The sequence below is a fragment of the Lepisma saccharinum genome, chromosome 8 (assembly GCF_977018435.1).
Source record: "Lepisma saccharinum chromosome 8, izLepSacc3.1, whole genome shotgun sequence".
In the NCBI taxonomy this organism is placed as follows: domain Eukaryota; kingdom Metazoa; phylum Arthropoda; class Insecta; order Zygentoma; family Lepismatidae; genus Lepisma; species Lepisma saccharinum.
This window is the reverse complement of record NC_139236.1, coordinates 61,099,630-61,124,652: the sequence shown is the minus strand read 5'-3', so window position 1 is coordinate 61,124,652 and position 25,023 is coordinate 61,099,630. Positions and strand designations below refer to the sequence as shown.

The 25,023-nt window shown below is 41.0% G+C and overlaps 1 protein-coding gene across 2 annotated transcripts in view; it reads left to right on the top strand.

Annotated features, from left to right (window-relative positions):
* Positions 1-25,023, top strand: part of LOC145991048 (TBC1 domain family member 14-like) — a 122,476-nt gene that overhangs the window by 59,872 nt on the left and 37,581 nt on the right. Inside the window, exons 1-2 of one of the 2 annotated variants that reach the window (XM_083126750.1) lie at positions 3,911-4,033; positions 22,247-22,376. In XM_083126750.1, coding sequence (XP_082982876.1) covers positions 3,990-4,033; positions 22,247-22,376 — 174 coding nt within the window. In that variant the 5' untranslated portion in view covers positions 3,911-3,989. Of the gene's footprint in view, positions 1-3,910; positions 4,034-22,246; positions 22,377-25,023 lie in introns of those variants that run through there. The other variant, XM_083126748.1, reaches the window with a different exon arrangement.

Sequence of the window (25,023 nt, the reverse complement as noted above, 5' to 3'; positions counted from 1 at the left end):
CTAGTGCGGCTCATGGTCTTTATTAGCCTAGAGAAGTGCGGAAAAGGAACGCATTTCAAGGATATGCTCGTCTGATTGACTGCCCCCACCTATGTTCTGTAACGTGTAGGAAACATCCCCGTAAGGACCAATCGCGTTGCCCAACCACGCAATAAGTTTTTATTGTGACAGCTGGCCAGGTGGCACGGGTATAGTTCACGGTGACATCATTCATAGAAATATTGAATCGATAGAGTTATAGGCAATTTTATTGATGTCCTATTTAGGCCAATAGTATCACGATTTACTGATAACTGTTAATTGAAAATATATTTGCAATATAAATTTGATTCAAAAGTCTTATCCACTTTCTACGCATAAAACAGGAACCTTTTTAAAAATGCGAAGTAATGGATATCCTTTGACAAGAAATGGCCTTTCGGCATGGCTTGTTTCAATTTGGAGCCCATAATGATTGGAATGCAGTACGAGGAGATTTGTGTCTGGCATGGAACATGCTCAGCTGCTTGAGGAATTCCGATTTCGTAATCGCATCCACCTTCTTGCTTTCCTTCTCGCAGTAATGTTGTCGAATCTCTTGCTTTTTTGTCCACTTACCTACAGTAAGATTGTAGTTTTCATGTAGCATGCGTTCCCATCTTTTTCTTAATCGGCGTGTACAGTAACGAGAGGAAATTGGATTGTGTGAGGAAGTGTACGGAAACTAGAATGGAAGCTCATGGAAATATTACTTTTCTACGATACAAGCCCTTGGGCTGTGTGTATCACACAATATTATTGTATGCCCCGCCTTAAACCCACATCCCATTGATCATACATTTAGAAACGTGTGTATACAGTCATGGATACTTCTGGGTTGTAACTATTCCATTGAAAGTTAGTGTGATTGTTACAATCCAAAAGTGCCCGTGACTGTACATGTATAGATGACAATTTGTCCCTTTTCTAATATTTGACTGTCTGCTACACTACCTTCATTCATAACTGTGCACTCCACGTCCGACCTATGCCTACGCCACTGTTCACTGACACCTAGTAGCATATTTTTGCTCTTCCTCCAGATTGCATGTAAATGTGAGCCCAGCGATTTGATGTTCCATACCGGCATGCTTCTCTTCTCCATAGATACTGCCCGGATTGTACGCCCAATACTGTCCCTTGCACCCCCCCCCCCCATTTTCGTTGTCTGAGGGGCTCTGACCAAACACATTCAACCAGGATGTGATCCCTCGTCTCTTCTTCGCCGCATAGTGTGCAGATGGCTTTCAATCCCCTAGCAGGAACCAGGGGAATCCACTTCTTTGCTGGTGCATACAGGTATCAATATAAGACTTCCTCCCCCATTCCACCCTAACCGTACTCTGCGACTTGGATCCTTAAAGTTATGCAACCCAAATCGCACGACGAGTTAGCGGGTTGCTTGCCGTTCAAGGAGGATTGTTCTGGTTAGCCGAGTGCGTTGATTAGTCGGCTCGCGATCTCGCTACTGGAGGTTCCAGGTTCGTGTTCTGTCATGGGCGTTCCTTTGTGATTGTCCAATAAATTTAATGAGATCACCATTTCATCCTCATCGTTGCGGTTAGAAAAGCGAGGTGAAATAAAATTCAAAACCTCCAAAAAATTGCCGTTCCTCGAAGGTTTGTGGTATCGTAACGAGGCTCAACGAGCACAACGTTATTATTATAAGAAAAGTTGTTAGTTTACCATGATGCTCCCTGCGTTTTGTAAGTCAGTGTGTATTCGTTATATCTACATTTTCTCTAAAAACTTTTTATTGTAAATACATCTTATATGTATGCAAGAAGTAAAGAAGAGAAATTCAAATATAACATTAAAAATGAATAAATATAACTTATATCCTGTCCCAGGTATCTATCACCGGAGCAGGCGAACGAAAACATGTCTCTGCGCAAGTACTGACGCGAGACGGTTGCACCAATGAACACGTGAGATTTAAGGGGATTGCGTGGGGGGGGGGGGCTGCAGTTACCAACCTTCGCAGCAGCGTGTACTGCTTCGCTCTGCCCACTCGATTTCCTCCCCTTCTCTGACACCTTGCTCCAGAGATACGAGGGTGGTTCAGTATGCTCCGCCCCTGACATAGAAGGAACCCTCGTACGAAAACGAAATCCCTGTCACTTTTCAACATAGTCCCCTTCAACATTAACACACTTTTCCAATCGGCCTTCCAGTGCTTCAATCCCAGCAGAAAAAAAAAATATTTTGGTTGGTCCTGCAAGCAAGCATTCACAACATCCATAACCTCGGAATCACTGGCAAAATGTTTTCCACGAAGGTGTTTCCTTCATGTTCGGGAACAGGTGGAAGTCACTAGGGGCCAGATCTGGAGAATAAGAGGCATGAGGGACAATTTCGAACCCTGCTGCATGAATTGCAGCCACCGCAACTTGGGAGGTGTGGGCGGGAGCATTGTCACAATGGAACAACAAACCACGGGCGAACATTCCGCGGCGTTTCTCCTTGATGGCAGTACGTAATTCTTCAATTAGGGTTGCAGAATAAACACCTGTGATTGTCTTTCCCTGTTGGAGATAATCTATCAAAAGGATTCCTTCTGCATCCCAGAACACTTTGCCCTTTGATGGTTGAACCTTGAATTTCTTTGGGGGTGGAGAATGGGGGTGTTTCCATTGCATGCTTTGGCGTTTACTTTCGGGATCGAAGTGGTGAACCCACACTTCATCCATCATAACAAATCTCTTCAGAAACTTTGGCTTGTCAGCCTTTATTGTCCGCAACAGGTTCTGACTTGTCACACAACGTGTCCTCTTTTGGTCGACCGTCAGCATTCTCGGGACCCAACGTGCAGAGATCTTTTTCATTAACAAATGATTATGAATAATTGAATGCACACTGCCAGTTGAGATGCCACATGTGTCTGCTATATGGCGAACGGTCACTCGCGGGTCTGCCAAAATCATGTCATGCACTTTTGTGATGATTTCTGGTGTGGTCACCGTTGCAGATGGGCCACCACGATGCTCATCTTCACAGGTATGCCGACCACATTTAAATTCACGGCACCATCTCTTCACTAGGTCATATGAGGGGCTAGAGTCTCCAAGAGTTCCCACCATATCTGCATGGATGTCTTTCGGTGTTAGATTTTTCTTGAGTAAATATTTTATCACTGCTCGGACCTCAGATTTTTCCATTTCTTCACATGTGGCTACACTTCTTACTGATCATCAACCTGTAACAAAAAGAGAAATAGTTGTAAATTCTTGAAACTTTGTGGATATTAGTCTAAAGAATGAACAATCTTACATATAAAATTACAGGTCTCTATTATCACTGGAAATGGGTCAGGGGCGGAGCATGCTGAACCACCCTCGTAGTTGGGACAGGGTATAGTGGGTGGGAAGAAACGCGTATGTGGGTATTAATATTCCCAGATTCATCTCCTGAAAATCTCGTTTGACTTGAGGGCGCCTCATAACTGGACTTCAGTAAAAAAAAAATCCTTTGGTTTAACACTTCAGAGTGAATCAATGGAGCAGTAGGGTTCCGGGTTCGAAACCCGGGTCCCTTCATCATTTCCATCATGTCATCACTCATCCTCAACTTCGCTAATTAGGTAAAAGTGGCAGGAAAGCTAAGTAAAATAAACCCAATCAACAAACGGCGCAGCAAAACCTATCGTGACTTTTCAGGTGTAGGTGTTTTTTTTTATTATATCTAACCTTGTCCCGGCTGAAAGGAGCCCCCCTGCAGTTATCATAACCTCTCCGCCCCCTCTTACGCCCCCCGCGGAAGTAAGGTTTCCCCCCACCCACGCCGAGCTTGACGTGGAGGCCGGATAACGTGCGCATGTTGTATCGATCTGAGTTCGAGTTTAAACGGCCGCTTTTCGACGAGGATTTGTGCGAGAACGTTTCGCTATCGTTACAAGTGACAACGTGAAAAAGTGTTTCGCTACATATGGTCGGCGCTGTTTCTCTCTTTCTCGTCGCAGAAGTAAATGAACGATGATTTGGAGCATGTTTGACGTGTGCATGCCACGTTCGTGGAGGTAAGGAGCTGGTTTACAAATTGTTGATGCAGAAACAGGTGTCGGTGCGTCACCGCGATGTGTTCCAGGCCGTTATAGTGTGACCATGTTTAAGAAACCCAAGAGAATGGTTGTTGCCAAAGAAATCATTGAAATTTTAATTATTTTGGTCTGAGAAACGGAGAAGAACGTGTTTCTTAACCAAGGAGACGTCCTTGCCGCTAAAGTCCCTGTGAAGTTAGTGGCGTGACCAGCAGTTAGCAGTTCGTTCCTTTATTTAGCAGTGAGTCGTATATTTATCATACTATCGGACCGTAACGTAACGTTCTTATTTTTACAATAGCGCAGCCAAAGGGAAGGCTACGAGCCCCACTATCCTCCCTTGGACACGCCACAGACATTAATAAGTATTTCATTATGTTTTATCGTTTGTCAGTTTATGCGTCCTGATCAATCGTTAAGTTCAATTCAGCTAGCTAATGAGAACTTAACCTATATTTGACAGTGGAATCCAAAACTACTGCATAAGTGGCCGAACCCGAGACCAGTTGATTGATTCATTGACTTGCTTTATTTTACTTCGCTTCTTGGACCACTTTTGGATAATTTGCGAAGATGAGGATGAGTAATGATACGACGAAATTGATGAATGGACACTCGCACACATCCATGCCCAGACCGGTATTCGAACCCGGGACCCCTGACACCTGTTGATTACAAGACCACAGTGGTGGCACTATGCTATCGGAGGGGCGCCAAAGAGATCAAATTGAGCGTTAGGTAACCAAATATTGACTAATCACGCATAAAGCAAGTTAAAATATAAATGTTATTTTACCAGAATTTGAATTTTTTAAAGTCCACTTTATGCACAGCAAGGCTAATCGGGATTCATCTACAGTTTAAAGTGGGATCTGAACCACTGTGTGCCTCCACCGGATATCAAACCCGGGACCTCTTGATTTCAATGCGGCGAAATTACTACTACGTCGTCGGGGAGGCCATTTTACCAGAATCAGAAAATGTCAAAGCCAGGATCATACGCGCCGGACTTTATTTCGATGCAATTGCTTACTGCTTATGCAATGCTAGTGAGGCTGGTCATCATCGTTGTTAGTTTCTAACCCACGAAATTAGGTCGAACGTCCAAAAGGCCTGTGACCCAGAGGTTAGAGAGAAATCGTGTTTTGCAATGCCCGAACGTCGTCATCGTCAATGATTGCTGAATTTGTACGTGATCACGTGGTCTTTCGCCACGCGATAGATTGTGGTCCCGGTTGTAAATAAAAATTATTTATTTTTAGTTTTTTTAATTTAATCAATTTAAAAATTGTGAACGAAGTATGGTAAAAATCTTTTCTGTTCATCTACAAAGCTCTTCAGTGACCTTCACAATACAAAGAAACACGGTTTTTAGATATAAAGGAATGTGCGTCCATTTACAATGTATAGCAGCATATAAATGTATGTGTATGTTCTGTAAACCGCTTGTATCCTTGACATAACCTTCTTCAAGCCCATTCACAATAAGAGGAATGCCTTTTCTACAGGAAAAACTGATAGAAACCAGATCAATAGATCGTATCTGTTCCAGGCTTTCAAATAATGTTGACAGGAAAGACAAGAAGCTTATTGCATATACACGGTAAGAAGAGCAAAGATTTCCTGTTTGGTCATCATACTACCATTGGCTGACCTCCCAAACCCCCAATTCGTCCCCACTTGATATTTATCTCCAGTAGCACGTTTTATCAGAACGCTGATAGCATATTTATCCTTGGATGAAGGCGCGTTCAGGGGATCGAATCGTTAGCCAGTCACCAAATATTCCAGATTCGAGTCCCGGACTGGACATATGTATGAGTGTCGTCAATTTCCTCTAATCACCATTAATTTTAATTGTCGCCATTAGCCATAATGCAAGAGAAATACAAATCTCTAGATGAAACAAGATTTACCAAATCTGAAGCTCAAGTTCGTATACATAGACATGTGGAGAATATAGGTTTGCCAGTACTTTGAATTAATAAGTTCCTGGAACTACCATTAGTTACAGTAGGAGCATATGTGTAATATGAATCATACATAATGCTGTGGAATGACAGGTGACTTCTAACCAACCAGCTTCTGTCTGGCTGTTCTGTACATTTCTGCAAATCTGTGCACACTGAAAACACCAGACCACTATCCGCAATCAGCTGGCAGCTGTGAAGAGGCCAGTCCTTTGAAAAGTAACAAAACAGTCAACCCAAGGCCTATCCTGGGCTGGCAATGTGCAACTTGATTTCTGGTGATAAAATTAAAATGAGGTCAGATAAGAAATGAAGCACCTATTTCAGTTTTTAGTTGTTGAAGTAATGAATATTTGAACCAATTTTCATATCGTAAGAACTCTGGAAGAGTGTGTCGTACTGCTACACTTAAAAAGCACTCTGACTAGTATTTTTTTTCCCACAGTCGTTAAACCAAGAAGCAAAATTTTTTGGATGCTTTCCAATCCTGCGTTTGCACACATCTCATGTTAGAGCTGCATTCGTGATCACATCTGACAGAGCAATGGAAGCAGTAAATCGCTCGCGGATTTCTATACCAGCATGTTTTGACAGATTTTTAGCGCGGGAGATTGTCCACGGAGAATCCCCCCCCCCCCCACTTTCCTCTTGTCAAGCCCGAAGGAGGTCGGCGCTGATAAAGCGGCTTTGGAAAGCGGCCAGCAGCGGTTGTAAACAGATTGCTCAGGCTGTTCGGGGGAAAAGTTGGGAATATGGTGATTGTAGAGAAATGGTTTGTATTATAGTGAGCCGCGAGGTTACTGCCTGTCTCCTTTCGCGTTACTCACTGTCGTTCGCGAGATCGCGAGTGAAAGTTGTTGATTTGTGCGGTAACGTTTCGTTTTGTTTACTTTCTTTCTTTGCGTCACGAGAAGTGCCACACGTAATGACATGTTTGCATCAAGAACCGCGTCTTTTCTATTTTCGTAGTCTTAACTTCGTCTCCTTGTAATCAAAGGGTTACTGGTTCGATCCACAATAGAGCCACACTGCACATTCGTTGGAATCCCACTTTAAACTACAGGTCCAGTCTCGATTAGCCTATCTGAGCGTAAAACAAACTTCATCAAGTACATGGAAAGTTAACCAGAATGATGCACGCTGCCTTCGATTTTATAGTGTGTGGTAGAAGCATTGATTTTTCACTATCGTAGAGCTGCCACTCATTACAGCAGCAAAAATGTGTGGTGTGAACTTCTTGCGACGACTGGCAACGTTTTTGCGTGTATTTAATTGCATAATAAAACTACACGCCGAAATTCAGAATATAGTGGAAGTGAGAATTAATATTATTCCAATATAAATTTCATAAATTGATATATATTAATGCACCGCATTGCGGTTATGCTGACGGTTTTTATCCGTGCTTTTCATCGGTCACTCCATACGAATGCTTAGGGAGTACCTCAATGAAGATAACCGATCCCTTCTCTCACTTCCAGCACCCTCTCATCTCATCGCGATTACATAATTGCACAAATAAACAAAAATAATTAAATCAATGCATAATACATCTAAATATTGGATCCATAAATTGAACATCAATTTAATCAACCTATCATTATCGGCCGAATACATTAACTTATAGATTAGTCGGCTCCAGCCCTTATTTATAGGGCGTAATTTCTCATCGTTGTGCAATAGTTTTCAAGAATCCTATTTAGTACGTAGAATGTTGAAGTGTTTTTAAAGACAACTTATAAGTTAAAAATTAAATTCAATGTTTTTGTGAAATTTTAAGCAAATTTGTCTTGTCAATGTAGGATGTTTTCATTATGAATCACAAAAAATTACCGTCATTTAAACATTAAACCGCCTTAATTAAATCACTGCACTTGTAAAGGAATTACGCTTATTGCTTTACTACAGCGGTGAAGATGTGAGCTTGTTCATTTCTTCCTGCACTTTTCTTAATACTAGAGACTTGAAATCCACATCAATAATCGCTAGTATCTGTTATTTCCTTTTGTTTTAACAGTTAATTGGGCACATCTCGGATAGATAGCAGCTTCTGAGAGTAGTAACATGGTGTTTGGCAGTGGACCTTTTCTTCGCTCTGATCAGATACTGCTTGCTTTTCTTACTTGAAGTTCGAAGAACGCAGTAAATGTAATGTTACCATTTCAGTTTTGTCCTTTTGCTTTTATCTGTGTTTTCATTTTTTATATAGCGTTAGTTTCGTGTCTGTGTGCTTTGCAATAGCAATGGTATCGCTTTGCTATGATTGCAATGTTGATCTAAGAAAATAAAGTATCCTTATACTTATTCTCTTCCGTTCCAACTGGATGCAGTGGGGTATTGTGTTTTTCCTAGGCGCTTCTTTCTCATTGTCTCTCGTTCTCTTTCTTTCTCCCGTTTACTCCCAGACTTTCCCTCTTCCTCGCTTTCTCTCCCGCGGACCTCCTTGGCAGAGTGGTTTGCACAGGCGCTATCCCGGCATGAGTATGTGTGTTATTTGTTGTTTCAATTTCATCATTCATTCTCATCATCGCGATTAGCCCCATAAGTGGAAGAAATGAGGCCCTAAATAAACAAGCAAACTCTCTCTCTCTCTCTCTCTCTCTCTCTCTCTCTCTCTCTCTCTCTCTCTCTCTCTCTCTCTCTCTCTCTCTCTCTCTCTCTCTCTCTCTCTCTCTCTCCGACGCCAGGGGTCGAATCCTGGGTTCGAATTGCGGATTGCGAATCAATTTCATCATTTCATCACTCACTCCATCTTCGCAAATTAGTCAAAAGTGGCCCAAAAAGCGATGTGAAATAAAGCAAATCGATGTATGTGGTGTCTTTCATTCACTCTCTCTCGATTTTTCCCTCTCCTTCATTTTCGCGATCTTTCTCCTTTACTTTCTTATTCTCTCTCCCTCTCGTCTGCTCTCTTTCTACGCTTCCTCTTCTCCATTCTCGTTCCCTCTTCCGTATTCCTTCCGCAATCTCACGCTTTTGGCCTCTTCCCTTTTCCAGGCCCGTAGCTAGAATTGATCTCCAGGGGGGGCTCACGGGCTATAAGGGGGGCTCTGTAAACAAAGTCCAATTTTCCAAAGTTTAACAGTATTAAATGAAGGTAAATTACGTGTGGGGGGTCATTAAGTTATATGAATTTTAGAAATATCATACAAATACTAATTTTTTCTATATCTTTTAAAACATCGTTTTTTGAAGTGTTGACTGCTACTGACATCATCCCTCACTACACACCCCATACTACTTTTCATGATACAGATATTTACAGAAGGTTGTTCGGGATCTCTGGTGACGATTTTGAAAGCCGCTGGCGGCGCTGTTATCAACGTCCGTCCGTCCAAACGGTGCATGCTGAGTCACGTCAGTACCGAGAACGCGTGTGCAGAGTGTTGTGCCATTTACCTACAACGATGCCGAAGAAAATTGAACCATACTGGGAGGGCTACATAACAGCCCTTTCCGATGCTAAATATAGCTATTCGGCAATCAAAGGAATGTGCAAGAAGCGTGGTTTTGTGATATCGAAGAACGGGATCGGTGCGGTATTGAACAAAAAAGACAAAGACCGACTGGGCCTAATTCCACAGGGGAAGAAACAGGCAAATCCACGAGCAGCTACGAGTCGTACACAAGACATAGTGAGAAAAGTGAAGGCCCTTGTGTCAGGTGGTAACCCTGCCCTCCAAAGGAGTATCGCACGTAAGTGGGGAATGTCTGTGTCAACAGTGAACACCATAATCAAGAAGGACCTACAACTAGAAATGCGGCATAAGCGGCGAGTTCACAAGCTGTTGCCTCGTCACATTGCGGAACGTCGCACGAACGCTAGAAAGCTCTATGAGACCTATCTTGCAGGGGAGAGATGGAAAAATGTGGTGACATTAGACGAAGCATATGTCTACCTTAGTGACTGTCACAAACCCCGCGCGATTTACTACCGCCCTCGCGACAAAAACATCATCGCTGGATACTGCTATAACGGCAAGCTAGCAATTCGCCGTGTAGCTAATAATGTGAAGGTGAACTCCACGTACTATCAGGATGAGGTTTTAACACCCATTTATAACATAGATATCCCGGCACTGTATGGGGGTACCAAAAACCAGGTCTGGGTGCACCAAGATAAAGCATCCAGCCATACCTCCCGTTCGACTCGTCTGTTCTTACAGCGAATGGAGGTGGAAACTGGCATCCGTGCAATTCCTTACAGCGACATTCCGGTCAAGGCGCCAGATGGGTCACCATGGACTTCTGTGCATTTGGACTCCTAAAACGGGCCTTAGGAAAGAGACGTCCACGCACTCTCAATGGCCTCTGGAAAGCCTGTCAAGAGGAGTGGGAAAAGTTGGACATGATAACTCTTCAGAAAAGTCTGTTGCAATGGAAATTACGTTGTCGGGCTATAGCGCGGAATGCTGGTTTTCCAATTGAGCATGATCGTTGGTGGCGACATGGGTTTTCATGAACTTATCACCCTTCCAACATTGTCCTCAGAGATCCCGAACGACCTTCTGTATATCACACGAAAAAAAATGCACAATATTCAATCAGCCTACAATGCATTCCACCCTCGGCGGAAGCAATGAAACCCCCTTCGTTTCCAAATCATGGGAGCTGTTGACCTTTGACGCAGATGCGGAGGGAATTTCCATGATGACATCAAAGTCACAGATTTCTGTCTAAACGGGAGGTCGCAACAGGGGTAGCGAAGGTACAGATAAAGAAACTGCCCTATGAAAGAACCTTCTAGAGTCTAGAGGACAATCTTCAAAATACTTGCCGCTACTTATACTTCTTCTTATAAATAAGATGAACAAATGTATTAGCTGTTGTTCATGTTCTGTGAATTTATCCTTCACGAAAGTTGTGAGCAAAATAATATCTGCTGTCTACATTTTTACTCTTCACTGCAAATAGTTTTGCCTAATATCCAGGGGGCTGAAGGCTGTGCCAGGGGGGCTGAAGGCAGTTCCAGGGGGTGGCTCAGCCCCCCCTTCCTGGCCCCTGCCTGGCTATGGGCCTGAGTTGGGCTATCCTAGTTTCTAGCGCATAGTACAGTGGTCCCAGGTTTGAACAATAGTATCGTGGCTACGTAAACCAATGCAAATATTGCTATCAAGAATTTACCTTGAGGTTATTATTTTTTTTTTCATTTACAAGAAAATATATTGCACGTATAAGAGCATTAGTTTGTAGAAATCTTAGCTCGAGATACTTCTCACTGTCTTCTGTTACTTACATTCAAACCAAAAGCAATGCAGCCAACTAATATCAAATATAGTTGGAGAGACTTGAGGACGACGGAAAATGAAAATACGATGAAGTTGTCGTAGATACTTTCATGTCTAACTTGTCGTGATGTGCGTGATTTGGAACTATTGATGTTCCTATGTGTGTCGAGGCCGCCAAAGTTTCGTGTGATCCACTTTTATAGCACACCCACATAATGGCTAATTCGCTTTGTGAGGATCTTGTCGGCTTGCACGTCATTTACTCCATTCCTCAGTTAAAGATGCATTGACAATTGCCATAAAGTAGGCTGTGGCAGATATATTTTGATACAATACAGGATGTCCACATTAAACCTCTATGATTTCAACATACAATTGTGAGGAAACCAACTATTCGACATAGAGCCTTGCGGTTTGCGTCACAATGTAAAGCAACTCATTTTTTTTTTAGTTCTTTTAGTTGCTCTACATGATGCCGCAAACGGCAAGGCTCTATGTCGAGTAGTTTCCCCACAATTGTAATTTGAAATCAGGGAGGTTTCATATGGGCACGCTTTATTAGGGGGTGTTACTTATACTTGTAGAAAAAGATGAAATTTGCACAAAAAGAACAGAAAACTGAATTTGGTAATTTTGACCTTTTTTTTGGTAACTCTGAAGAAATGTGCACGGTTACTAAATGAATTCGATTCTGGTGAACGATATTTCTTTTGGCGCCTATTTACACAAATGTTTGGTTAGGAGAAACTATTTTTTTTCTTATTTCAAACTCCCCCCCCCCCCCTCCGTGTACTGGAAATCAATGCCTCTTCATTTTTATCGTTATTAAATTGTCTCCCAATATTAATTTTAGAATTATTTTTTTGCCCTCCCTATACCAGTATTTCTCAACCGCCGGGCCCTGGCATCAAATGTACCGGACTGGGAGAGGTTCTCCTGCTGTTTGCGAATTGCAGCCTGTGCTGCCCTTCGTTCGGGGTTCACCAACGATAACAAGAAATCCTTTCGCGCCGGTGCTGGTGAGAAATCAAAAGACGCTGAGAGAGGACTGTCTCCCCTGCAGCCTCCAAATTTGAATTACGACAGTAGGGCCGTTCTTGAGTTAGGGCCATACATAAAGGTGAAGCGACTTGGAAACCATCTGGAAGGATGGCCTTTCGTTCAGGTTTAGAAAATTTCGTGACAGTGGTGGTGAACGATCGAATGTTCTAACCAGGAGACCGCGTTGCTTCCCGCCTACAAATTTGGAATTTGACGAACGGGCATCATTAACAATTTAGTCGACGCAGCAATTTTCATTAACAAATATATTCATTCATTCATTCATTGTTTTCTGCCTAATTGGCAGGTTTTTCACTGCAATCTCCAGCTTTCCCTGTTCTCTGCCTTACGCTTCGTAATAGCATACGACCCAGTTAATTTAATATCATCCATAAGCTGATATCTCTTTCTTCCACGGACTTTTCTTCCTTCAACCATTCCCTCCAAGGCATCTCTTAGCAGGCAGTTTCTTCTTAGACAGTGTCCTAACCAGTTTCTTTTCCTCTTCTTGATGGTCTCCAGTATAGATCTTTTTTCACCAACTCTTTTCAGTACGGCTTCGTTTCTTACCTTGTCCGTCCATTTTACACGCTCCATTTTTCGCCATGTCCACATTTCAAAAGCTTCGAGTCGTTTCTCTTCATTTCTTCTCAACGTCCAGGTTTCTGCACCATATAGTGCTACACTCCACACAAAACATTTCACTAATCTCTTCCTTAGACCTATGTCCATGGGTCCACAAAAAACATTTTTTCTTCTATTGAAAGCTTCTTTTGCTATTGCGATTCTCATTTTCACTTCTTGGTTGCAGCTCATGTCACTGCTTATAGTGCATCCGAGGTACTTGAAGCTATCCACTTGCTGGATTCTTTCACTGTTTGCTCTCACATTAATATTCCTTGGTTTCCGTCCTATAACCATTGCCTTTGTCTTCTTTACATTAATCTTCATCCCATACTGCTCACAGCTGCTGTTTAACTCTTCTAACATACTATTTATGGTTATTTCATCCTCAGCGAATAATGCCATGTCATCAGCAAATCTTATGCAGTTTATTCTTCTTCCTCCTAATTTGACACCTCCTGTGCCCTGGAAACAAGTTTTCACTATATCTTCTAAATAAATATTAAACAAAGTAGGCGATAGGCAGCATCCTTGCCGTACTCCTCTTCCAATTTCACAGCCTTCTGTCATTTCGTCTCCTGTTCTCACTTTAACTCGTTGATTCATGTATAAGTTGCTTAGAAGTCTTCTCTCTTTCCAATCTACACCAATTTTCTTCAGAATTTCTAAAAGTTTAACCCAATTCACTCTATCAAAGGCTTTCTCCAGGTCTACAAATACTACAAACACCTCCTTTCCTTTCTCTAAATATCTTTCCCCAATGGTCCTCAGTAAACCAATTGCATCCCTTGTACCTCTTCCTTTCCTGAAACCAAACTGTTCTCCCTCTAACTCGCCACTGACCTTCGAGTATAGGCGTCTGTTCAGAATTAGAATAATTTTTGCCGAGTGAGATATCAAACTGATTGTCCTGTATTCAGAACATTTTCTGGCATTGCTTTTCTTCTGCAGAGGTACCAAAACAGTCTCCGTGAAATCTTGTGGCCAATCCCCTTTCTCATAGATTTCATTGCATAAGTGCAGTATTTCTCTTTTTCCATCTCCCAGGCATTTGATAAGTTCAACAGGAATTTCATCAGTGCCCGTTGCTTTCCCATTCCTCATTTCTTTGAGTGCTTGCTCAAATTCTTCATTCAGGATATAGTATCCTTTCTCATCGTCAGGCACGTCGTCTTCATTTTCTACATTCAGACTGTCTGGGCGATTCTCTTTCTGGTAGAGCTCTTCAACGTACTTTCCCCACACATTCGATATTCCTTTTTTGTCTGTGATTTCACATCCTTCCTCGTCTTCTATCATCCACATTGTTTTCCATTTCTTCTTTTGGAAGCCCAAGCAGTTTACTTCACGATACATCAAGTCATACCTTCCTCTTTTTTCCAGTTCTTCAATTTCTTCACATTTTTGTTTCATCCATTGTTCTTTTGCCCTGTCAGTTTCTCTTCTTAGCTGGTTATTCAGTATCTTGTAATTATGTCTTCCCTCTTCTGTATTTACATTCTTCCATTTTCTCCGTTCCTCCATTTTTTCCAGCATACTTTCAGTAATCCATGGTTTCTTTGCACTTTTCCTTTCCCTGTATAGCCTATTGTTTCATCCACTGCCTTCTGTAAGCAGCTTTTTATTCCATCCCACATCTCATCCTTATTGTTACAACTAGCTTTAAACTTATTATAGTTTCCTTGGAAATGTTCTGCAAATTTTTGTCTTTCGTCTTCTTCCCTTAGCTTCTCTAAGTGGGGTTTCTTGCTCACCTGGTTTTGGGTTATCTTCTTCAATGTAAGATTGATTTATCCTATTAGCAAGATGTGGTCTGAATTAATGTCAGCTCCTGGCAATGTCTTCGCATTTTTCAAACAATTTCGAAATCTTTCTTGTACCAGTATGTAATCTATCTGGTATCTTTTACAATCTCTTGGACATATCCAGGTGTACCTCCTTCTCTTATGTTGTTGGAACAGTGTGTTTCCAACAATTAGGGAGTTTCTTTTACAGAAATTTACCAGGCTTTCCCCTCTCTCATTTCTCTCGCTTAATCCATATCTTCCTACTGTACTTCCATCCTGCCTTTCTCCTACTACAGCATTCCAATCACCCAATACGATAATGCACGATCCCTTTCTCTCTTTTTCCATCAATTCCTCTATCTTCTCATAGTTTTCCTCCACTTCTTCTTCTGACAACCCACTATGTGGCATATACACTTGAATTAACACTAAGTCTTTCTTCTTTCCTTGAAGTTTCACCATTATAATCCTGTCATCCACATAACGCACTGCTATAACTTTATGTTTCACACGTGGTCCTAGCACTATTCCCACACCACGGTTTCCTTGTTGATCACCTCCAGAATAAAACATCTTGAACTCATCACTCACTATTTCACCATTTTGTTCCCACCTCACTTCTGATATTCCCATAACATCTACTTTGTTTCTTCTCATTTCTGCCTTTAAGTTTTCTAGCTTTCCCGACTGTAACAGGGTTCTGACATTCCACGTTCCAATCCTTAATCTTACCTGGAAATATTCTGACTAATTGGAATTTTTCTGTATCCGAAATGAGACATTCCAAAATCAGCACTTACCAAATTGATTTAATAATATTGATCCAGCCGTTGTCAACTAATTTAAACTAAATTTTATATTTAACAAGCCTAGAATCGAACTAATACTCTATGATTATGGCACAATTTATATATTAATAATTTCATTAATTAATTGATCATTATTAATAAACGTATCAGTTAAAAATAATTAGAAAGCTATTTGCGAGTAAAATTCCTGGAATTGGGGCATCGACGTTTAAAACACGAATTTACCGGGCCACGGTCTCACGAAGGTTGAGAACCAATACCCACTAATCCGCCACCATAGCTGAAGCTCTGGCCTGGGAAGTTCGCATATTTCCGGTGGCACATATATCTTGGCGCTATAGTACAAATGTAATGATATTTTAAATTTCCATCATTGTGAAGACCGTTGACGATTTTTAAAGAACATCTATTTCCTCCTCCTCTCCCCAAATTGTCTGACATTGCAAATATAAGGGAATTTATCTTTCCGCATAGGTTGCATTTCATTCCAATGTTATTAAAATGCGCGCGGGTTCTGTGAAATGATGACGTCGTGTATCTTAAATTATGTATTTCTCCTCATGTGCAACTCAAGAGTCGGTAGATTATTGAGCTAGAAACTACGCTTCAAATGTGCGATCAATACATAATTTCAGAATCTTGTGTAATTCTTCACCTTCTGCGTAGCGGGATTGGTGACGCTCTTGCCTGTGGTGCTACCGGCCCTGGGTTCGATCCCAGGTGAGAACTATAAAGTTTCGGTGAAAACCGAATCGTGAGGATAATTTGGGCACCACATGACAAAGCCAAGAAACGAGGACGACGGGATTTGATGCGTTAACCAATCACTAAGAAGCAAAGTCGAAGGGCTGTTGCTCCACGGAATTTACTTTCGTTCATTTGTGTGCGATATGTGTGTGTTGACATCTGTCCACGACAGAGATGGAGCAAGTGCCTAAGCGTTGCGTTGGAGGTCATCCATAGAATGAATGTGCACGCTCCAAGCAAGTGCAAGAAACAACCGGAAATACACTAACAATGCAGGCATGTGCACCCAGTGTGAAGGGAAGTCAGTGTCGGTTCTCTTGAACTGCTAATGTGGCCTGGGGTTTGTCTGCTTTCTACCCACTCGCTGTTGTGCACCCAGCCAGAGGTAGGGGACTGGTGGAGGTCCTGACTATAGCCTGGGTTTCTAAGCACTAGAAATGTCCAAATTGACAGGCACTCAAAATTTTGTGTGAAATAAGGCATGTAAGATGCAATAACGTGCAGTATTACAATGAAAAGCCTAAAATTCAAAATGTCATAACATTAACATACTAATTTCGTAACAGAAAATAGTGCATACTTGTTGAATTAACAACTTCGATCATTGTTTCCAACCTCATTAATTATGAATTAAATCTTGTTTTATATATTATATATGTTATTTTTTCCCAGAAAAAATAGTTTTGTGTCCAGAAAAATCATCTGAATTTCGCAAGAGTACATTTCAAATCAGTAGTTTCTACAGAATGTGAAAGTTAATTCACTTACCCTTAATCTATTCTCAGATTTATTCTCGAAATGTTCACTTCCCGTAGTCGATATGGTAGATTCGGCCCGTATTCAGTCAAAGTTTCTTAGATATCTCAAATTCAAAGCCTGTGGAGAATATCCAACATTCGAGTCATACGATAATCTAGTCTCGGAGACCAACTTCAGCAAACTAGCACTCCGACGACAAGTAAATGGCCTGCTCTTTCTGTACTGTATAATAGACGATTCCAACTTATTGTCAGCCGTATCATTTAATGTTCCCAGTTCGAAAACACGTCCCAAGCACAAAATCTTACATTGCCAAAGAGCGAAAACATCAATTCTTTCTATCTCTCCGGTGTGGAGAGCGTGCAACTCTTTCAACACAATTACATGTGTAAATAACACAATTGATATTTTTGCAATGAGTTTATACAATTTTAAAAATACTATTACTGGAACACCGAATCTATTGTAGTAATATTATGTAATTAGAGCACTATAATTGGGCTCGGCCTGTTGAGCTCTATCAATAAAGAAATAAAGAAAGAAAGAAATATATTAGAATGTACTGCAGTTATTCATGCTATTACCGATAAAGCCTTTTTAGGATGGCCACTCAGGTGCAAGAGTTAATCTTGTAGTAATTAATAAGTGTTTTAAGGTCACATTTCAAAATGTGTATCTTTATCTTAGTTGGATTCATGGCTTTATTAGGCCGTATTTGCAAATAATAATAATAATAATAAATGCTGGCTCATGAGGAAAAAGGCTGGTGGCGCCTGAATTATATATAGGCCCGACACATTATCTTTCTCTTCACACTCATCATGGTGACAAAAATAATGAATACCAGCTGACCACCCACTGACAACACATATCGAAGATTTTCTATTGATACGGTGAGAGCTGTCCGGAGGATGATCGGCCGACGAGTCCTCTGGCCTTCAGCCATGGCACTGAAGAGGGAGAAGTCGCTAAGAAATATTTCAAGGTCCGATGGAGGTAAAAATTGGCCCAAAACACGGAAGACCAGCACTGAGTCTGAGCCCCGGCGGATAGTTATGCAAGATACGGCGAGGAATGTTGTTTTGTAATGAATCGTATCACGCTACTCGCTCCAGGGCGCGGTGTTTTTTCAAGCGTTTACATAATAGCCCTTCTTGCGCCTCAGCGTGATTCCTCTACTCTCTCTGTCTTCGTTGACGAATTTTAGGAGAAGTAAATATGTCTAAATGTGCACAAAACAAAAATCTAAAAATTACATTATAGAATATTAAATTGCATGTTATGTCATCACAAAATTAAGTTTTTACACAGGAAACTGGTGCAAAATAAAGGGAAACTTCGGGTTTTGCATAATTTCCAGGATAATTAGACTCCGGGAAACTGTCGAGAGGCAATTTTTCGGACCCTGTGAATGACCAAAATGCCGGGAAAATATCGGTCGTATCGGAAAATAAATTCGAATCAATACTTTCCGATACATAGGCATCGGTTCAGCCCCGATATGGAATGGACTGTCATTCCATAGTCACGGGCGGATTGCACAGGCTACATTTTGCCATTCTACTCATAACTACCTTTAGAATACTTTTCCATGTTTATGGCTATAGGTGAACAATTTTTTTTATTTTAATTTTTGTGAATTCTCAAGTGATGAAAAGTAAATTACTTAATGACAAAGAGAGAAAGTACTTGACCTTTGAAAAATTCTAGTGGAGTTTGTCCAGTCCCGATTAGCCTTACTGTGCATAAAGTAAACTTAAAACACCAAATTAATCCAATCCAATCTAGTGGAGTTTAAAGGGAAATGTAACGTTATAGGAGAAATTAATTGCTTCTTGGTGTCACGGTGGGACATAATACAAAACAAATGGAAATCAAAAGTTAAAATCAAATGTAAAATACATTCTACTATTAACTAAATTATGTATGATACTTGAATTTTTATCCAATTGACAATTTTAGATTGTTGACTCACAAGTGAGAATAAAATTACATTGCATTTAATTTTTGAAATGGAGATACTTTGTCATGGAATGCCCCATATATATAATTTGAAGAGAGACTGCAAAAATAAACAAAAAATTGGAAAATATTACCAATGTTTTCTGTTTATAGTTGAAGGGAAACTACCACTCCCCTTAAACCTCCCATGGATTCTACTGGTTGTCAGTCTTTCAAACGCATTAGCTTCGGTGCACAAAGTAAACTTCGAAAAACTTTGTGACTCAACACGAGCGTAGTAAATTAAGAACTGTGATCTTATCAGCGGGTAAGAGGTAAACAGTCTGATTATCATTTCAACACTTCGTCGCCAGTAAAATTCCACAGAGTTGCTTTTGGAATATTGTGAACAATTCCAGTGCCATGAATGCTGAGTACGATAGATGTGATTCAAGCTCGCTAATTGCCATGTGCATGTTGTGCTGCAACCGCATGTGTAGGGGTGGTTGAAATCAGCAAGCAAGTGTCCCACATGTTCCGGACATGACTCATTCGCACACACGCTGTGACACACAAGCCGGATCTTTTTGGGGATAAATGTTGCTCATCTGCGGATTCTCCACTAGCGTAGCTAATCCACCTCAATGTATGTATGCACCATACAAGAGTTGCATCATGATCTCGCCAAATTAGGTTTTGGGTTCGATTCCCCCTCCATCAGCTTAATCAAAGGTTAATCCTCGCCACCGCGATTAACCCAACGAGGTAGACATGTGACGTTAAATTATACTTAACACAAATTTGTTACATGACAATGAACTTTTCTATTGTTTGCTTTATGAGCAGATAATCTAATATAGAAACAGGAGTGACAGTTTCGAGATGGATCGGAATGACTGGTATGTTCCCCCAGGTAGAATCTAACCAAAAACATCTTGATTACCTTGAATCCAGTCCCAATACTCCCTCCCCATACTTTAGATCGAAAACCGTTACCTCGCCGATTGTTTGGATCAACATATGAAATTTGGGTATCCATAGAAAGGGTCACCCTTATGCTCCGCTGTAAACATTAGCCTGCCTGGGAACCCAATAATATTCATCCTGGTGATTATACAGTTAGCTCCTCCTGTTGACCAGTATTACCTCCGACTGTTTCGACCAGTCATCATTTATCCTCTCTGTCGCGATGAATTTACTGAGGTAGAAAAGCGAGGACAAACAAGAAACATGGCAACTCCGCGGAAATGCATTTTATACATCACTAACCGTGTGAATATCGAGAGGAACGTCGTTGATTGTGTTTATGTTATCGTGCTGACCTGTCCTCAGTTGAGTACACTTCAAATATGCGGCGTTCGCGTGCGTACTTTAAAAATAAAAACGTATTGCTTCCTGCATTCTACAATTTCCCTCCACCGGAACCCGCATTCTCTTCTTTTCCTTTGTGCCTCATGTGGTATTTTCATTTGGAAACTACGCAGTTACTGTAGTCAGTAGTAGCTGTTCTGTATCCGCAGCTATGGAGGGAGTCACAACTGCCGCAGTATCCAATCAACAAGTGTGCCGCTGACGTCATCTCAGTGCAGCACCTATAGCTAGCCCTCTTGCTCCCGCTCTAAACTGTTGGTAGACTCGCCAGCTTGACTCGTTCAGTCAGCTTGGGGATGTTCCGAAAATAATATGTCTCTAGTAGTGATTTATGCTTTATAATTGTCACCCCCACCGCCGCTCCTCCATTTGGACTATTCGGCAGTAAATGGGGCAATACAATTATACTCCATTTTCCTAATCATATTTGCATTCCAATTGCTCTTTTCTAGCTCTTATAAATACTTGCACAAGAGCCAAAATATTTTTTGACTGTCAAGCCCCGAATGCGCCCGAGTTTATGTTGATTTGGGGATACAGAAATTTGCCGCCAAAAATCGAACAATACCGCCAAAGTGTGTACATCAATATTTCATATAAAATTTTGAATCACTAACTCAAGCCACTATATAAATTGGGTATGAGATAACATTGATTTATGTGTGGATTCCAATAAGTCGTGAATTTTTAAGTTTCAAACTCTGTTCATAGATATTTTTGCTTTGATGTAATTTTGGTTGTTCTAACGTCGCTTTTCTGCCACTTTCGCTAATCGTGATGATGAGGATGAGTGATAATGTGATGAAATTGATGAAGGGACACTCACAAATAACACCCATGCCCAGACTGGGATTCGAACCTTGGGATCCCTGGCGTCGTAGGGAGCATAAATGATTAATAATATACCGGGTGTCCGAGAAGTCTTTGTATGAAAACAAAAATTAACTGTATCCGCTATATGCAACATAGACATGAAAAAATGGTACCAAAATGTTCGGAAACTATTCAAGTTTTATTGGCAATAGGAAAGAAATCAATAAATCTCCACGTGAGCACCCTTGGTAGCACGGAGTACATCTAGTCGAAATTCAACTTTTCGCCATGCATTAGCCAACATCAAAGGAGGGATTGATGTGATGACTTGGGCTATCCGTTGTTGCAGAGTTGAAAGATCGGATGCAGGAGTTCTGTAGACATTGTCTTTCACATAACTCCATAGAAAAAAACTAAAGGGGTTATGTCTGGAGATCGTTCAGGCCACGCCGTCGGTCCATCTCGACCAATCCATTTTCCAGGAAATGTCTGTTCAAGGTAGGAACGAACCTCCAGACTCCAATGTGGCGGTGCACCGTCTTGTTGAAAGATAACATCTGGGTGGTATTCTAGCAATTGAGGAACAGCAAACAATTGCAACATGTCGAGATACACTCCAGATGTTACGGTGTCCTCACAGAAAAAGAATGGTTCGATTATTCTGTCATGCAGCAGCGTGCACCAAACGTTCACCTTCGGGTTGCCCATGGTCGACTTCCTCACCTCATGAGGGGGCTCTTTACCCCAGATACGCACGATGTTTGAAACTGTCTCTGCACTGTTTTCGGTGACCTGCTCTCGTGAAACCACAGGACACACTCAGCCTTTTTCTGATTTGTGTACATTTCCGGTTTGCTGGACACTGGCACTGCTACACTACTGCAACGGTACAGAAATCTGAAACAAAAAAAAACTTGAATAGTTTCCGAACATTTTGGTATTATTTTTTCATGTCTATGTTGCATATAGCGGATACAGTTAATTTTTGTTTTCATACAAACACTTCTCGGACACCCGGTACAATCAGTAGCTCTAAGTGGTGTGATATTTGAAAATTAATGTAATACTTATTTACAGATCCCTTGTTTTCTTCTTGTTGCAGAAACCTATTTGTGTGGAAATTATCAAAGGAAGCACAACACAATGGTGCTCCAGGCTGGAAGCTTTTTGGAAAAATCCCTCCAAGATCTGCCTCTGCCAAGGATCCAAGTGATATAACTGAAGATGGTCAGGTAACTACTAGTGGAAATTAAACATTATTGCAAATGTTCTACCAGAGTAAGAGGTTGGGAAAATTGAGAATCGAGAACAAATGTGTCATACATAGAGTTGGAAGTGGTGGAAAAAAATGCTTTTTGGGGGGAAAAAATGGTTTTTTTCTGCAGCTTTTTTCACAAAAGTGTCTCAAATCAATGTAAATACAGGAGTTGGCAGTATTTTTCCTGCTCCATGGTTTTAATTTATCTTCCTACGATAAAATAGATACTCATTTCTAAATATCAAATACAATTTACAATATCAGGGTGGCGACAGACCTGGAAAACCTGGAAAACCGGGAAAAGTCAGGGAATTTGAGGTGTTAAAAAAAGTCAGGGAAATGTCAGGGAATTTCCTCTTCATTGACTTTTTAATTTTTATTTCTTTTGACACCTCAAATTCGAACACTCTTTAGAGGAAAATTGTTATAACTCGGGCACTATGGGAGCAATCTACTTCGGATAACTTTTGTTTTGCAGCTAAAACATCAGCGCATGTAACCATGTACAATTCAGAATGCCGGACCAAGGAAGGGGCTTGGGCACGACCCCCGAATTTCAATGGAAGAAAACATAAAAATCTGGAGTTTGCCCCTTCTTCTCCCACTATTTTGGGGAGAAGCCGCGAACTTTAGTATTCTTTTCAAAGAATGAATATTTCTCAAGAGAATGAAACATGTTTCATGTTCTTGTGTGCCATACAAGTTGAATAATTAGTCAAAATGTGATTTTTTTTTACAAAAAATAAGGTAATTTTCATTTTTGGAGGAAAATTGTTATAACTCTGGCACTATGGGAGCAATCTACTTCGGATAAATTTTGTTTTGCAGCTAAAACATCATAGCATGCAACCGAGTACAATTCAGAACGCCGAACGAGAAAGGGGGGTTTGGGGGGCACGACCCTTGAATTTCAATGAGAAAACCATAAAAATCTGGAGTTTGCCCCCTCTTCTCCCGCTATTTGGGAAGAAGGCGCCAATTTTAGTATTTTTTTTTTTCAAAGAATGGACATTACTCAAGAGAACGTAACATTTTTCATGTTTTTGGGTGCCATACAAGTTGAATAATAAGCCAGAATGTGATTTTGTTTTTACGAATAGTAGGTAATTTGCATTTTTGGAGGAAAATTGTTATAACTCTGGTATTATGAAAGCAATCTACTTCGGATAAGTTTTGTTTTGCAGCTAAAACATCATAGCATGCAACCGTGTACAATTCAGAACGCCGAACCGAGGAAGGGAGGTTTGGGGATGCGACCACCGAATTTCAATGGAAAAAAACAACAAAAATCTGGAGTTTGCCTCCTCTTCTCCCACTATTTTGGGAAGAAGGCGCAATTCTTAGTATTCTCTTCAAAGAATGGACGTTTCCAAAGAGATTGAATCATGTTTCATGTTCCTGGGTGCCATACAAGTTGAATAATGCGCCAAAATGTGAAACTCTGTTTGGAAATGTGGCATGGATATGTTGCAGAGAGGGGAGATGTTGGTCATCAATATGAATTTCCCAGGCTTGCTCCAGACCTGTGTCAGAGTTTCCACCCAAACATAAGAGTATGAAGGTCCAAAAAGCACATTCATTTCGTAATCAGCACCATGGTACCATATGGTATCATCGGGCGAGTACGATCTTACTCTGATGATACCATATGTATCATTGGGGGAGTAAAGGTTAAGCCTCTAAATATTAAGTGGAAAATGCATTGAATTATCATTTTTTCTTGTCCGTATGGAAACAGTAAGGGGACTTTGTCAACAGATGGAGGGGGTAAGAGCAGGTGGCGCCGTCCGATAGTTGTCAGACGTCATAGTAAGGCATTTTGTTGGGCAAACTGAAGGAACATGGAAACAAATAGGTTCCATTGATACATACATTTTTTGTCAAATATCGCCACCCGACAAAGTACAGAGTGTCCGAAAAGTCACTCAACCCGGTGTTTACGACCGTATAACGGAATAGCGAAACGGAATGAGAAGAACGCTTTCTGCCAAGAGAATGCCCTGTATATTGGGAAAATTTAGAGAGACAAACATATGTAAGAACATGCATGTTTTAATAAGAAATAAGCAAAGTGTTGCCAAAGGCGGAAAAAAAATATTTGCAAATCGTGTATATTGATGCACAGAACTCACTGAGGTAAATTATTGCAACATTTCACAATACCAACGAACAATTTGGATGGCCATCTAATGAATTTGACAGAAAAAGAACTTTGACGAAGTTTCAAAAACATTGCAGAAGGGAATAAATGGGCTGTTCCAAAAATCGATGTTTTCACAATATTACGAGAGACACTGGCAACACTGTTGGTGTCACGTGTCACTAACAGACGTGTTTCACCTCAGGCTATCACACTAAGACACTTTTAACGACAAAGGAGAAAGTTGGTTATTCTCGAACATATGCAATAAATTACATACACCTTGCAACCCTGAAATGTGGGTACCCCTACAAATTAAAGCAAATGTTCGAATTGTCCACCATTTTCTTGGATACATAAGTTGGTTCGCTTGATCATGTTCTCAGATACCTTCCTCAGGGTTGCAGCACCGATATTATTAATTTCGTGTGTAATGTTTCGTTTCAGCTCCTCCAATGTTCTGGGTCCCGTTTGGTATACT